This window comes from Neolamprologus brichardi, chromosome 4 (genome assembly GCF_056152115.1).
Source record: "Neolamprologus brichardi isolate AB-2024 chromosome 4, ASM5615211v1, whole genome shotgun sequence".
NCBI lineage: Eukaryota > Metazoa > Chordata > Actinopteri > Cichliformes > Cichlidae > Neolamprologus > Neolamprologus brichardi.
The window spans coordinates 11,275,001-11,288,762 of record NC_142107.1 but is presented as its reverse complement, the minus strand read 5'-3'; the positions used below and the strand labels follow the sequence as shown (position 1 = coordinate 11,288,762).

The following is a 13,762-nucleotide window of genomic DNA, read 5'->3' as shown; positions in this document are numbered from 1 at the left end:
TCTTCTCCCCCACTCTATCCACATCTGTGGTTATGTTTATTTTTAGAGATTTTTGAAAAATAAACATAACCACTGTTCATATTTGGCTTTATTACCTTATCATAGGCCAGAATTTAATATCTAAGTAGGATCCTTGTTTGAAACCATATTGAACATATTTACTGGGTCATGAAACATGGGTAAAGCAAACAACAGAAAAGAAGCTCATGTCAAAAACTTATGGCTAAGTTATAGTTAGGTTAGTTTAGCTAGGTTATAATTTAACTGTATTGTGAATTAAATTCCATGAAAATTTAAATAACTTCAGATTTTATTCTGGACATTGAAGAAAAAAGACAATCTGACATTTTAAATGAAATAAATCATCCTTTAAAAGACACACACAGCAATGTGGGAGAAAAACATCAATGCTGAATGCTACAAGTGCACAAATATGAAGTCAGCGTGGTGCTGCAGTGAACGCATCAGTTCACACAATATTTCAGAAATACTATTTCATTAAAATGTCTTATATTGTTTCTTGGTCTTGTAAATTTATTTTTCTTCAGTCATTTCTGAAACAAAGTCCACACTGAATGCCGGCTGTGCATCTGTGGTCATGTGAAGCTACATTAATGTAACAGCATGCCAGAGTGTAAACACAGATATTTATCTTTTTTCCGTTTCATTAGGCATTTAAACCAAATACTAAAACACCCTGATACGACTCAGAGTCAGTCTCAGAGTACTATACATTTTATAGTACACTTAGCATAAAGAACAAAACAATGCACAAATTGGTAATTAAAGCCCTTGAAGGAATAAATCATATACATTGAAATATTGTATTTTCAGAACAACTACATTATGTGACTGTCTGTGTGCAACTTACAGCTATAAGCATTTGATATTAAATATATGCATGCTAAAACATGACAGACAACAAAGGCAGAGTACTTAGGCACAGAAATGTTTTTACATGTTTTCAATTGAGCTTCTTGTGGCTTACATTTAACTACAGCTACTTATTCTTTCCTTCATCATAACAATCAGCTGTTGAAACTAATTATTTCGGCGAGTAGCAACAGTGACTAACAGAAACCAACAGCGCTGTGATCGTGTTTTTGTGTGTGAATACATTCATGTGAATTTCCAAAGCTAACTGAAGGACAATCATGTGATTAGCAGCGCTGACTAAAGTTCAGTGGTACAAGGTTTGTATTAAAAGACTAAATATTCAAGTTCACAGGTCGGGGCATGTTGTGTCATGCTTTAGCCCAGCGAGTGTTGCTTCTTCAGGTTCTCCGAGCGCTTCACCCTCTCCTCTGGGGTCTTTCTGTACCAGCTCCTAAGAGAAAAAAGTCACTGTGGTGACTTTAAATACGCCAAAAGCAGGGTGTGTCTGAAGACGGCTGTTTTCATGAATATGCAATTCAGGCAATTGGTGTTTTATAAAAAGTGTTTCACAATCTGTACCAGTACAGACTCACCCCTGACGGTTAAGCTGTCCTGGGACAGAGGCATTTTGTCCTTGGCTTGCCTTCAAGACTCTAGGAAAGGAATAATGAATTTATCTAAACAACGTCTGGGGACAAAAATCTAGAAATTACATCGAGGGAAACACAAAATGAATTAAAAAGTAATAAAATCCCACAGCTGTGTCTCACACCTGTTGGTAGTGGGGCTTTTTGGCTTCTGCTGCATCTTCCTAGTCTGTGCTGGAGATTCACCAACCCTAAAGAAGCACCACATACACCACTGATCACTGGATCTCAACACCATGAACGTAAAACACATGGTTTCATTTCTTGTCTTACTTCTTTTTCCTGTCCAGAGACCTCTGTGTGGCAGCAGAAAGAGCCACTCTCTCTTTGGGGCACTTGACTTTCTCCTGTTGGAGTGAATGTAGTTTATAGTTTATTTAAAAAAACAACTCAGAATACTGAAAAAGTCAAAGACAGTCACAAACCAATTTCTTCCAATGATATATTAATCACTGCTTTTGTGAGAAGGTGCTGTATTACAAACAATGCATTAATAACAACAAGATAAGCCACGAGTGTCTGGATTAACCTTTCCAGACACAGAATGCATGGCTTCATAAAACTTTCTCCAGTGTTTGAACAAGCTAAAGCTTAGTTTATAGGCTCTAGAAGGACAGAGGGATATTTTCAGTCACCTTCTCTTGATTAAATCTGGATACTTGATTATTTACTTGACTGTGTTCATGTTACCATGTCTCGTAGCTTCCTCTCCACACGGAGCTCTCTGTCCTGCTGCAGTAATGCTAAGCGATCCTCCAAAGGCATTTCAAAGAAGATGTCATGGATGTCATACAGGGCTGCACGTAACTGAGGGAACAACAAACAAGGAGAAACACGAATAAAGATGGCCCTCTGCTGGCTATAGAGGTTTAGTACACAGTCATACCTGGGCTCTAACTCTCTCCTGCAGGGCGAGATCTTGTGCTGTGTAGGTGCTTCTCTTCTGTAGAGCTTCAGTTTGAAATGAACGGATGAACTCCTGTGTATCCTTAAGGCACACATATAAATACACAGAGAGAGTGCACAGTTAGACACACTCAGTCACTAACGTCATAATCTAAAATGAAATTTTCTTACACTCCTGTAACTCTTTTATTGTGTATGAAGGCATGAAATTGAACTCACCATAATGGTTTGGCGGAGGTGTTTGACTTTCTCCGTTTTAAGCAGTCTGCGTGTGAGGAAGCCGCGAGTGATAGCACCAATTCTGCAAAATGCTTTCTGCTGATCAGCTGTCAGAACCTGGGAGAATGTAAAGAAGAACATGGAGAAAATGTGAGATATTAAGATAAATGATATCAGTCTGCACATACATACACGTTTTCTGATTTAATGGACAAAAAATAGACTCAATTACAATAAAAGGTTGCTGCAAGACTGCATACCAAGAAGACTTTTAGCTTCTATTTGGTCTTTGCTTTGAAGACTTACAACAGTTCACAGCATTATGGATGTAACAGAGTAAAAGAAACAATGGTACTCACAATATAAATCAGATTTATATACACTTATTATATACACTTTACAGTATATATACTACATGTACTTAAAGGTTTAATGAGCTCAGCCAGTGTGCTGAAGTTTGGATTTGGCTGCAAATGCTATTCCTGTTTTGCAGTGTTTACACACCAGACTTTGCCTCGCCCGAGGTTTGTTAGCCCCCCACATGGAACCCCACAGATAAAGAGGAGGCTGAAGACATGGAGAGGATGCACTAGAAGGGACAGGACTGGGCAAACCTGGAGAAAGAAACAGCAGATATTTTAAAGACGCAGCTGAAACGAGCAGCATATCCCATCAACAAACACTAGCAGTTTATTTTTTTACTGATATTATAGGACACAGAATTTAGAAGGCAAATAACAGACAATAACAGTGATCAAAAACATTAAAAAGTAATCACTGTTGTTCTTCAGCCACTAGTCAGTGTGTCTGATCTGTTTCTCTACTCCCTGTGTAATGTGTAGCCTGCTCATCAGCTCAGAAGTGACCGCAACGCAACCTCACACAGTGGTTGCGTGCTTTGCTGCACACAGTGGCAAAGACTTGCACAGTGACTTTCATATTTAATTCAGCTTCTCCATCTTGTAATTTTAGCTGTTGCATACAGGGTTTAGCATATTAGTTGTTTGTATAGGTGTGCTCTATATCTTAACAATGGCTCATATTAGGATGACAGTTTTTCAAACATGTCAAGTGGCTCTGTGCACTTCATCAGTTTAAATATTCTCCTAATTTACTTCATCTCCAGTGTTGGGGAGTAACGGAATACATGTACCGCCGTTACGTATTTAAAATACAAAATATGAGTAACTGTATTCCGTTACAGTTACCGTTTAAAAAGGTGGTATTCAGAATACAGTTACTTTGTTGAAATAAATGGATTACACGGTGGTACTTCCCAGTTTCATATTGTGGCGGGTCAGGCCTGTTTGGGTTTTGTTTGACAGCTATGTTCTGTTGTTCCAGGTGGCAGCGTTACGGTTGCCATGGTTACAGGGTGACGCTCTCTCTCTGCGTGTTTCCTGGGTGAGAGAGGCCTTTTTGTTGTTGTTGTGCTAAGCTAATAGGCAGAATGCTACCGGTATAGCTCTAAAGAATGTAGCATCATAAGCAGTGTAGTCCGTGCTGCAGGGAGAATGGACACATACCCGTTATGTGTCTGTGAGCGACGGAGGGAGAAAAAGGAAAAGTACGAGCTGTCATCGAGCAAAAACGGGAGCTGAAAGCATGTATGTATAATAATAACCACTACAGCCAAGAAGAGTGCCAGACGAGCCCAGTTGTAAGTAAGCTATTAAGACTCGACTGTACACTGTGTTCGTGTTTTCCTCCAAAAACAATAAGTTCCGTTGGAGCAGCCTTTCAACGCCTCTCTCTGTCTCTCGCTAGCCAAGTTGACCCAGACAACAAAGTAAAGCTAGTTTTCTGCTACGAGCCCGACACAGAACCCACTGTATTAGCCAGAGGTCCCTTTACTACGGTTCGGAGCCGTGGACCTTCAGTAACAGTAATAAATCACAGCAATTGTACATTCATGTAGTTGTAAACAGCATGATAATATATTAGGTAATCCAAAGTATTCGGAATACTTTACAGAATACATTTTGGGGCATGTATTCTGTATTCTGTAATGGAATACATTGTAAAAGTAACCTTCCCAACACTGTTCATCTCATATGTCATTGTACTGAATTTGAGCTAACCTTAGCTTAATGCAGATAACTTTTAACAATTATAATCTAAACATTTTGTTTCAGCAAGGGGTGGGTGAAAATGAACCATGACATTCATGTGTCTTTTGTAAACACTTTTTACAATCCTGAGCACAGAAGTTTATTAAAACGATACCTATACTGTGTCCAGGTGATCGTTCTGATGGTGTGTGGACAGGACTTAGTCCCGGGCACGAGGGGCTCATGATAGGATGGCAGTCATTCACAGGCCTACGATTCCAGCCACAAGCATCCGCACTTAGAAGACGCACAGACCCCTGCTCCTTCAGCCTTCTTTCTGTCTCCTCAAGCTCCTAAACACACCGCACACAACATTATTTGTATTTCACTAATGCTCTGCTCATAATCATTTTAAAAAGGCATATAAAACTCAGATGTACACACACACACACACACAAAGAAAGCAAAATAAAATAAAGAAAATAAAGTTTGGCATTGTAGTTAAACATATTAGGTTTTGGTGTAGCTTTTCATGGTCATTTAAAAAAATAACACTTTTTTTCTGATCTACTTCTATATAAAATGGTCACTGTTAAATTCCATGTGCTGACCAGGTGGAGGCGCTGTTGCTCTTTCTCCTGCTCAGCGAGGAGCAGAGACATCTGCAAGGCATGCTCCTTCTCAAGACGTCTTTGCATGTCCTCCAGAGCCTGCGCTCGCCACTGGGTCTCATCTGTTAATAAGCACAAATGCATACAAATAAATCATCTTTTACCATGTCAGAGTTTTACTCACTTAACATAAAATATATAAATGTGGGAATCAAAAATCTCAGTGGGAGTTACACAGTGGGAGTTACACAGTTGTAAACATTAAAAAAAAAATAGCTTTCATCAAAGGCACTCACCTGTCTTGCGGGCCTGTGCTTCAGCTGCATGTCTGAGGACAGTCGGTGTTTTCCTGCCATTGTTTGGCCCCGGAGATTCGTCTCCAGGAGTCACACAGGGCCTCAGGAAAGGCAGTGAAGGATTCTCTACATCATACGACTGGTTTAAAGGGGCTGCAGGTGTGCGCCGACTGGGAGCAAACAGTGTAACTCCTGCCATGAAGCGAGGGAGGCGTTCCTGGCTGCGGTCTATGCGCTCTACTCCAGAATGGTAGGTATGCAGCTGGCTGTCCATAGTGTGGCAGCGCCGGCGAAAACCTGCAGCCAGGTGATCACCCATTGAGCTGGGCACCGAGGCACTGACAGGGTTACAGTTCTCCTTCACTGGACTGGTTCCACAGTGGCTGGATCGACGAATGCCAGTCCGGCTGACGCCCTCTATTCCCACTGAGCTCCAGTGAGATGGAGGTGTTGAAGCATCTCCCCAGTCCACCACACCAATGGCTTCCTCTGACCGTCCTGGGCTTCGAGCAATAAGGTCTGCTGGGCCGATGGGAAATGAAAAATGGATGTTGCCTGTGGAAACTGGGCGTGGTTTGCGTCTCTGTGGACGAGGACTTATGCTGGTCTCTGGATTGGGGAGACAAGAAAATGGTTCTGGTAGACTAGGTGAGAGGCAGATGGACCTTTGAGGACTAGAGTCGCGCAGTACTTGATGCTGGATTTGAGGCGGGCCGACAGGGCTGTGGTGCAGACTGAATCCAAACTGAATGCCTGTGTCCGTCACAGGGCTGCAGCTCTTCTCTTCACTGACAGAGTCAGTCTCAGGTGGGGGAGACTGGGTCATTGCGCGGACAGCTTTTGATCCCTGCTGACTCTGCTCTTTCTTCACATACTCCCTTGATCTCTTAAGAAGGCTGTCCAAACTAATGTCCTCTTCCTCATCCTCTTCCTCTTCCTCCTCACTCTTCTCTTGGGCATCCACCTTCACTTCCTCCACTGCCTTATAATCATTAAGCACAGGAATCTCAGAGCATGGAGCAGCACAATGACTATTTGTCTGAACCCCAAATCCAGCATCTTTGGGGAGCCCAGGCGAGTCAGTGACCAGAGTGTAGCCGTTGACTGTTGCAGATTTAGAAACTGGCAACTTGTCAACCTCTTCATCTGGTACTTTAAGCACCTGTGAAACATGAAAAGCAGTATTTCACCAAAGAATTTCATTAAAACGCATGTAAGCTCAGCATACAGGCAAATCAAGTGATAATTATGGTCTGTAAATAATTAGCTTATTTGTTGGTTTTTATTTTCTTAATGAAAATGTGATTACATGCTTGAGTTTTTATTGTTCCATTGTGAATGATAACAGACAAAATCTTTAGATCACATTTGTTCAAAGACTGGGAATTACGAAAGTAGAGCAAATCTGACACTGAGTAAATGAACAATACTGCTTTGAATCTTGAGCTGTTATGAAAACACGTCATCAGGTAAAAAATAGCACGGCACACTGGGGAAAATGTTAGGCCAGATAACCTGTATTCAACTCTGAGTATGTCACCAGAGACACCAGGACAGACTGTAATTCACTTTATGTGCTCCATTATGGGACTGGCACACAAACCTATTTAATATATACTATAGGTCAAAAGCCCCAAAACTATTTACATTCAGTAAAAGCAGGATGCAATGTCAGCATAATAATATTAGCACGAGAGTCCAGCACTTTTTCAGAGTGCCTACATAACATTATACAACCCCAATTCCATGAAAGTTGGAATGATGGGTAAAAGGTAAATAAAACAGAATGCAATGATTTTCATATATGTCATTGTCAACAGAACATGGAAAACATATCAAATATATTTACTATTTAATCAAAAATATTAGCTAAATTTGAATTTGATAGCAGCACCACACCTAAAAACAAGGTGGAACATGGGACCACATCTAATAACATTAAAAGGTTTAGAGGAAGGTTTCCAGAAAAGCAGGTTAAAGTTCGTGTATGCAAAGAAGAAGCTTTATATGGACATGGTCATTTAAAATAGACTGAGGCAAAGTGGAAAACAATTCTGTGGTCAGACATATTGAAATTCTTCTTGGAAAACAAGGACACCACACCTGGACTAAAGAGGCAAGAGACCATCTGGCCTATTAGCAGCACTCAGTTGTAAAGCCTGCATCGCTCATGATGTATCCAGTTCTTATAGCAACACACACTCCTATCTATGTATTTTGGGGGAAGGTCTTGCATATTTCTTGCATATTTTAGCAAGACAATATGCATGCTGCGTATAATACAACATTACAGAGTGGTAAACATGGCCCTCTCACAGTTTTTGACACTTACATTTGACAAAGTGTGGAATCGGATTTGTACTCACAAAGCATGTTTTGATCTTATTCTAAGTAGGCCTCTCATCCTACCAGATGACACCCAGACCTGTGACCATAGTGTGCAACTGACCTGAGCCTGATCCAGTATGCCCTGAATCCTGGCCAAAAGCTTGTTCCTCTGCTGGTTCTGTCTGTCCACTTCCAGTTGGACCGCCCTCTGTCTGTAGCCACACATCTCGTTCCACTGCTCTGCATTCAGCTGGAAAATGAAAATACATTGCTTTTGTTGTTTGTTTTTCAGAATTTAATTTTCAAAAATATGCATGTTTATCCAGCTAAAAGAGGCACAGTTTTTCACTTTGTACCTAAAAATGTTATTACAGATGAGAAATATACTGGAAGAATTCAGCCTTCTTCCAGTATAATTTGTGTATCTTCTTCTGGATGGAAGAGAGACTGATGCTGGACTCTTCCTGCAAACTTATTTAGTCAGCAATCACAAGCAAATGGATTTTTCTAACAAACATCAAACAGCCCTGATGTTCCACGTTCAGGGCTGTTTCCCTTTGCCAGCTGCTGACCTAACAGGCTGTTCCCACAGCAGAGGCTTTGGCTTAGTAGTAAATGAAATGGATGCACGAGCAAGTTTACCTAAATGGAATGCATTTTACAGTTTTATGGCAAGCCAAAAAGTGTCCTGTGAGAAGCTCTGTTGTCATAAAGCAGTTCATATATATTCATTCATCAGATTTGCTCACAAACAGATGTTTCATTCAGTTTAAACTGTGAACTCTCACATGCATCTACATCTTGTGTAATCCATTTAGCATGGGCTTCCAAGCCTGTCTATCTCTTCCTTACCAGAGGTGAAAGCACAGCTCTTCCATAGAAGTGGATGACAGAGCGAGCCTTCAGGGAACATGATGGCTCGCATGTAGTCTTCTTGAATTTCCCCTCCTCCTGCAATAATGCCAGACTCCGCAGACAGAACTCCTCATAGCTTTCCATCTCTGGACACCCGCACATCCACACTCTGAGTAGGACACACACACCATGTAGCCTCGTGGCCCAGCTGTTAAATTAAATGGAGAGCGAGAGATTAAAAGGGAGGGTCCGTGTGAGGCTGCACTACACTGGTGTTTGACTGACGAGCCGAAACCATGTGGGTAAATGTGACAAATCACCTACAACAATAGCCAGTCTGTCTGTCCTCGGTGATTTTATCACACTCATCACATTCCTGCCATTCCTTTGCTTTCTGTCATACTTTGCTGGTGCCTGTCTTCCGTTTCCATGTTTTGTGGAAATGCAAAAGGGACTCGTGTGTCTGATCAATACGGTTTCTATTTCTGAAATGTCTGTCAGCAAATGACAGTAGTCTGCAGACTACTCACAGACAGGTAGGGCGTTTGCGTAAGCAGACAGCTCCTGTGTGGATTCAATTAAAACAATGTGCCTTTGCAATAAGCGTGAGTGTCACTGGCTCTATGCAGCATATCTAATCTACTGGACAGGTTTGAATTCAACCAGCAGGTCCTAATGATGCTGCTGCTGGTCTTCAGACGCCTAATTACACTAGCCAATCCACGCTTGTTCTTCCATCCGGCAGAGCAGAGGTGGGGATCGTTTTCTTTGTGTATCTGGTATTACAGAGAAAGCTTAATTTCGGCAGCTTTTATGTTAATATTTAAGCATTATCCAGTTTTGCTGTCTTTGGAAGCTAAAAAAGACGTCTTAGTGCAGATACCCCCTGCAGAATGACAGCGGATACCCGGCGCTTATTCTTACCTACTCAGTGGAGAAACACTAATATCGCCCTCCTGTCTTCCAGCAGGGACTGTCAGACACGGACAGATGTCGCAGGGAAACACAAACTGGAGGCTTTATCGGTGAGACTCACGTCTCTCTCCTCAATCTCGGTTCGATCATCTTCATCACCATGCTCAACTCTTCCGGGCTCCAACAGCGCCTCCTAGCAACAGCACGCGGGCCACGTTCCAATCTGATCCCCCGAGCAAGTCAAAGGCTCTCGTTCCAATAAGTTCAATGCCACATGTCCTCTTTTCCCCTTCATTTCTCAGTGAATGCAATAGAATTAGGCTATAGCCTAGCAGGGCTACTTTATCACACGCTCTTTGTTTTACTATGTTGTTATCTGCTCATAGCCTCGAGTTAATAGTGCTCAAGAGGATAACGAGTTCTTGGCAAATGAGTCTACATAAATATCATTAATATGATCTGCTTGCAGCTATTCTCTACTGTGTTAAACAAATCTCAGTTTAAATTTTTATCATCTATATAATTTATTTATTTATTGTTATGAGTGATTAGACAAATTATTTAATGTGCCAAGTATTAAAGAAACAGGATGATCTTGGGGGGAAATAATGTAATTTATGTACCACCATCCTTACTGTACATTGTGCAGCGTGTTTTGTAGTCTGAAACTTTATGAATGAATGAATTTATGTAATTTAAGTCCTATTTTAATCGTCCTCTTCTGCAAGACAACCACTAAATATGAAGTGACAAAACAGGTGCGCCTTCTAGTAATGTGTACAACAAATTTCTCACATCTTACAACTAATTATGCGCATATAAAAGGGGTGGGAGCAAAGAAGATGCTCTGTTGTGTGTATTACACAGAATACACTGTCCTCCACATAAAATAAAATATGTTTATGGATGTTACATATGCATTAAAAACTGTAAGACTGCAAAGGTCAGTGCATAGGTTGTCATAGCTAAAGGTAAACAGCAAAATCATCAGATGAGTTGAGTCCTTCATCAACAGATGGCAGTTAGCGGTGACTGTACTGAGGATGTAAAAGAATACAAGTACTTAGGGACAGTGATTGAAGAAAAACTGGCAGGATTCAAAAGCTAGATTACAATGATTATACTTCAAGAGGAGTTTGAGACAGACATACGCTGGGTCTTTTTTTTTTTTTTTTTTTTTTTTGCAGAGAGCATTCTAACTTCTTGTTTTATTGCATGGTATTTTTCACTGTCTGTAGTTAACAAGAACAAACTGAATAGGATTACAAACATGGACAGAAAGATTTGAGGTCAGCTACAACACAGTACGATTCACCTTTGGGAGTCCTGAGTGGTGGATAAGGGGTGATGTATCTTTAGCAATGTGTCACACCTTCTTCATCGTGAACACACCTTGCTAACATCATGACAGAAGTACAGGGTACCACTTTTGTATGTATCGTGTGCCCAGAGGACTTTTATACCTTGTAGTATGGTAAATGGACTGGTTCTTATATAGCGCTTTTTTACTCTGAGCACTCAAAGCACTTTATACAACTTGTACATTCACAGGAGCACTTTTTCCTATGTTGTTCCTAAGTGCTTCATATCAGACATTCACACCTCCAATAGATGCATCAGAGAGCACCATGAGGTTAGTATTTGCCCAAGGATATTTGGCATGGAGCAGACTGGGATCGAACCACCAACCTTCCGGTTAGTAGGTTACCTGAGCCACCTGAGTTACAGCCATCCCAAGGTAACGCTGCTGAACACAGCTGATATTACATGGGTGTGATTTGCACACAGCTGTGGTTTGTTTTTACTATTACTTATTGTTAATACCTTGAATTTCTGTAACTATGAAGTCTTTATTGTTGTGGTTGTATTTGCCTGGCCTGGATTTTTGGTGTCCAAAAGGCAAACTACTTTTCTGAAGAAGATATTGAATCTGCACACTTGTGATGAAATTGCTTATAGTGCAATAATACATCCTTATGTCTTCCTTTGTGTCCCACTTTTATTTTTTATTTTTTGGAGTTTTGCATTTTTCTATGAATTTTCTGAAAGAAGTGCATTAGAAATTGTTGTTGTTTTAATGGTTAGTAACATCCCAAAGAATAATAAAGAAGAAAAGAATGAAGACAAGTGGGAGCACCTAAAAAATGTTTTATAATTCCTATTGTAAACAGGTGACTGCAAATGGCAAAGAATAGATTCATTTTCCAGCAGCCAACAGACCTCGTATTATCTTAATAAAGACATAGGAAAACAGGCTAAATCACTTCAGATGCACTTTGGAAGTTCCTGCTTCTGTCAGAGAAAAGTGAGGGCTTCCCAAGGCTTGAAATATAAACTTCCCCTTTATCAATTATATAATTTGTTCATTGATGAATATACACTCCTTATCTGAGGCTGAATAAATTTTTTAGAAAAGTAACAACTCAACACCTCATAAGGTATAATTTAAAGACTGAATTATTGGTTTATGTTTTTTTAGTGATTTATTTATTTTACTGATGTCCAGAATTTACAGTAGTAAACAGTAAATGATGCTGAAATTCTCAGAGTTCATCTCCTGTGTGCACAGGGGAACCTGAATGTATCGGCTGTGCAATGCGAACATTTTCCTTGTTGTCCCAAAGTAAAGCATCAATGTCACTTTCAGTAAAAGCGCCTTTAGAATCCTGCCACAAAAGCAAAATGTTAAGAGTAAATTTGTATACTTGAAAAACATGAAGTTCACGTTTCACAACTGGCTACTCGCTCACTGACAACTTACCTCAAAAGTCTGGCGTTTAACCCCCACACATGAGTTGGACTGCTCATAACACAGAGCTATATCCAGATTCTTCGGCTCTTTGTTCAAAAGAGCTTCGTAGAACTGGTCACGGTGAGACTCTGAATGGCAAATCCAGAATAAGCTCTTGAAAACAAGATAAATTACTTGACATATCTGATGTTACCTTACCTAACAAGTGTCTGCAGGCTGATGTCAGTTTGTCCTTGGTGACATGCTGGCTGTGAGGCAGAGGTTTCTCACACAACGCCCCACTGATGAGGCGTTTAACAACTGTGTTTCTGTTCTTAACTGGGGCTTCCTTGATGGATTTCTCAAGCTCTGTAAGGTATTTATAGACTGTGACTTGCTTTCCCCTTTCCTTTTGTCTTTTGTTTTCTATTTGTATTCCTGGCTATCCCATTTGTTAGATTGTGCTACTGGGTTATCAGAAACCATTAATAAAAAAGCTCTTAGCCATAATGATTTATTGTCCAACATACCTTGTGCCACTGTTAAACAAGTCTCGCAGTAGGTGTCTGTTAATAAAAAAAACAGTTAACAGAGGCACTCTCCAGCAGAAACCGAACTACATATTATCTGATGACTGAGGAAACCAAGGTGACTGTAGTGTTTACTTACAGTGATCTATCTCTTCAGGCTGCACAGGAAGAAGAAGGCACACAAACAGCACAAAAATAGCAATTTTCATGGTGACTGTACACCAAACATGTAAACTGTGAACACTGTAGCAGCTATCTGCACACTACGAAACAGACAAGAAGAAGTCAACTGCACCCAGCTGTCTTCCCTTTCATAAAATGTTGTCACGTGATCTTAGAGACAATGGGATCACATTACCACCATTCCACAAGTGACAGGTGTCTTGTTTTTCAGGTTTTCCTTTTCTAAAAATATTGCCCGGAGTCTTCACTCTGCTCTGGATAGGGGTCTGTGAAGAACACAGTTTAGCATAGGCTTGATAAATGCATGCAATATTAAATGCCAAAAGATGAATTAAGAGGTACAGTACTTTTAATAACAGGTGTGGGTTGGGTGCATTTGTTCATTGATCATTTGCTATTCATGTTTTTATGATTTTTTTTTACAACAAAAAGAGTAAATTAAACTCTATTAAAAAATTAGTTTCAACACTGATAGAAAATGCTAATTATAAGTCTTTGCACCCAGAGACAGGATTAGAAATGAAGAGACAAAGTTAGGATTGGACATGCATAGAGAAGGAATAGTGGATAAAAATAAGATAAGTGAATTTGTTCCATGGTTGGGAAATTCATGT

At 40.3% G+C, this 13,762-nt stretch overlaps 2 protein-coding genes across 2 annotated transcripts; both read right to left on the bottom strand.

The window, feature by feature from the left end:
• Positions 1 to 292: 292 nt before the first annotated feature.
• Positions 293 to 9,891, bottom strand: ccp110 (centriolar coiled-coil protein 110). Its single transcript, XM_087839799.1, has 14 exons — positions 9,714 to 9,891; positions 8,787 to 8,997; positions 8,056 to 8,184; positions 5,607 to 6,768; positions 5,311 to 5,432; positions 4,875 to 5,052; positions 3,153 to 3,262; positions 2,649 to 2,765; positions 2,410 to 2,511; positions 2,214 to 2,330; positions 1,797 to 1,870; positions 1,649 to 1,714; positions 1,470 to 1,529; positions 293 to 1,327 (listed from the first exon to the last, which is right to left on the bottom strand). Exons 2-14 carry the CDS (start codon positions 8,949 to 8,951, stop codon positions 1,252 to 1,254), a joined length of 2,478 nt encoding a protein of 825 aa, XP_087695925.1. The 5' UTR covers positions 8,952 to 8,997; positions 9,714 to 9,891; the 3' UTR covers positions 293 to 1,251.
• A 2,321-nt stretch (positions 9,892 to 12,212) lies between these two features.
• LOC148102954 (uncharacterized) lies at positions 12,213 to 13,241 on the bottom strand. Its single transcript, XM_087840287.1, has 5 exons — positions 13,105 to 13,241; positions 12,966 to 13,001; positions 12,655 to 12,804; positions 12,466 to 12,584; positions 12,213 to 12,370 (listed from the first exon to the last, which is right to left on the bottom strand). The coding sequence occupies exons 1-5, from the start codon at positions 13,172 to 13,174 to the stop codon at positions 12,248 to 12,250; spliced, it is 498 nt and encodes a 165-aa protein (XP_087696413.1). The 5' UTR covers positions 13,175 to 13,241; the 3' UTR covers positions 12,213 to 12,247.
• Between the last annotated feature and the right edge of the window lie 521 nt (positions 13,242 to 13,762).

Excerpts from the sequence above, each read along its gene's own strand:
- ccp110 (XM_087839799.1), bottom strand. The coding sequence starts at position 8,951 with ATGTGCGGGTGTCCAGAGATGGAAAGCTATGAGGAGTTCTGTCTGCGG. Across the intron at positions 3,263-4,874 it reads ATCACCTGGACACAGTATAG|GTTTGCCCAGTCCTGTCCCT; the intron begins GTATCGTTTTAA and ends TTCTTTCTCCAG. Across the intron at positions 1,530-1,648 it reads AAAAGCCCCACTACCAACAG|AGTCTTGAAGGCAAGCCAAG; the intron begins GTGTGAGACACA and ends TTCCTTTCCTAG.
- LOC148102954 (XM_087840287.1), bottom strand. The coding sequence starts at position 13,174 with ATGAAAATTGCTATTTTTGTGCTGTTTGTGTGCCTTCTTCTTCCTGTG. Across the intron at positions 13,002-13,104 it reads GCCTGAAGAGATAGATCACT|ACACCTACTGCGAGACTTGT; the intron begins GTAAGTAAACAC and ends TTTTATTAACAG. Across the intron at positions 12,585-12,654 it reads AGCCTGCAGACACTTGTTAG|AGTCTCACCGTGACCAGTTC; the intron begins GTAAGGTAACAT and ends TTTGCCATTCAG.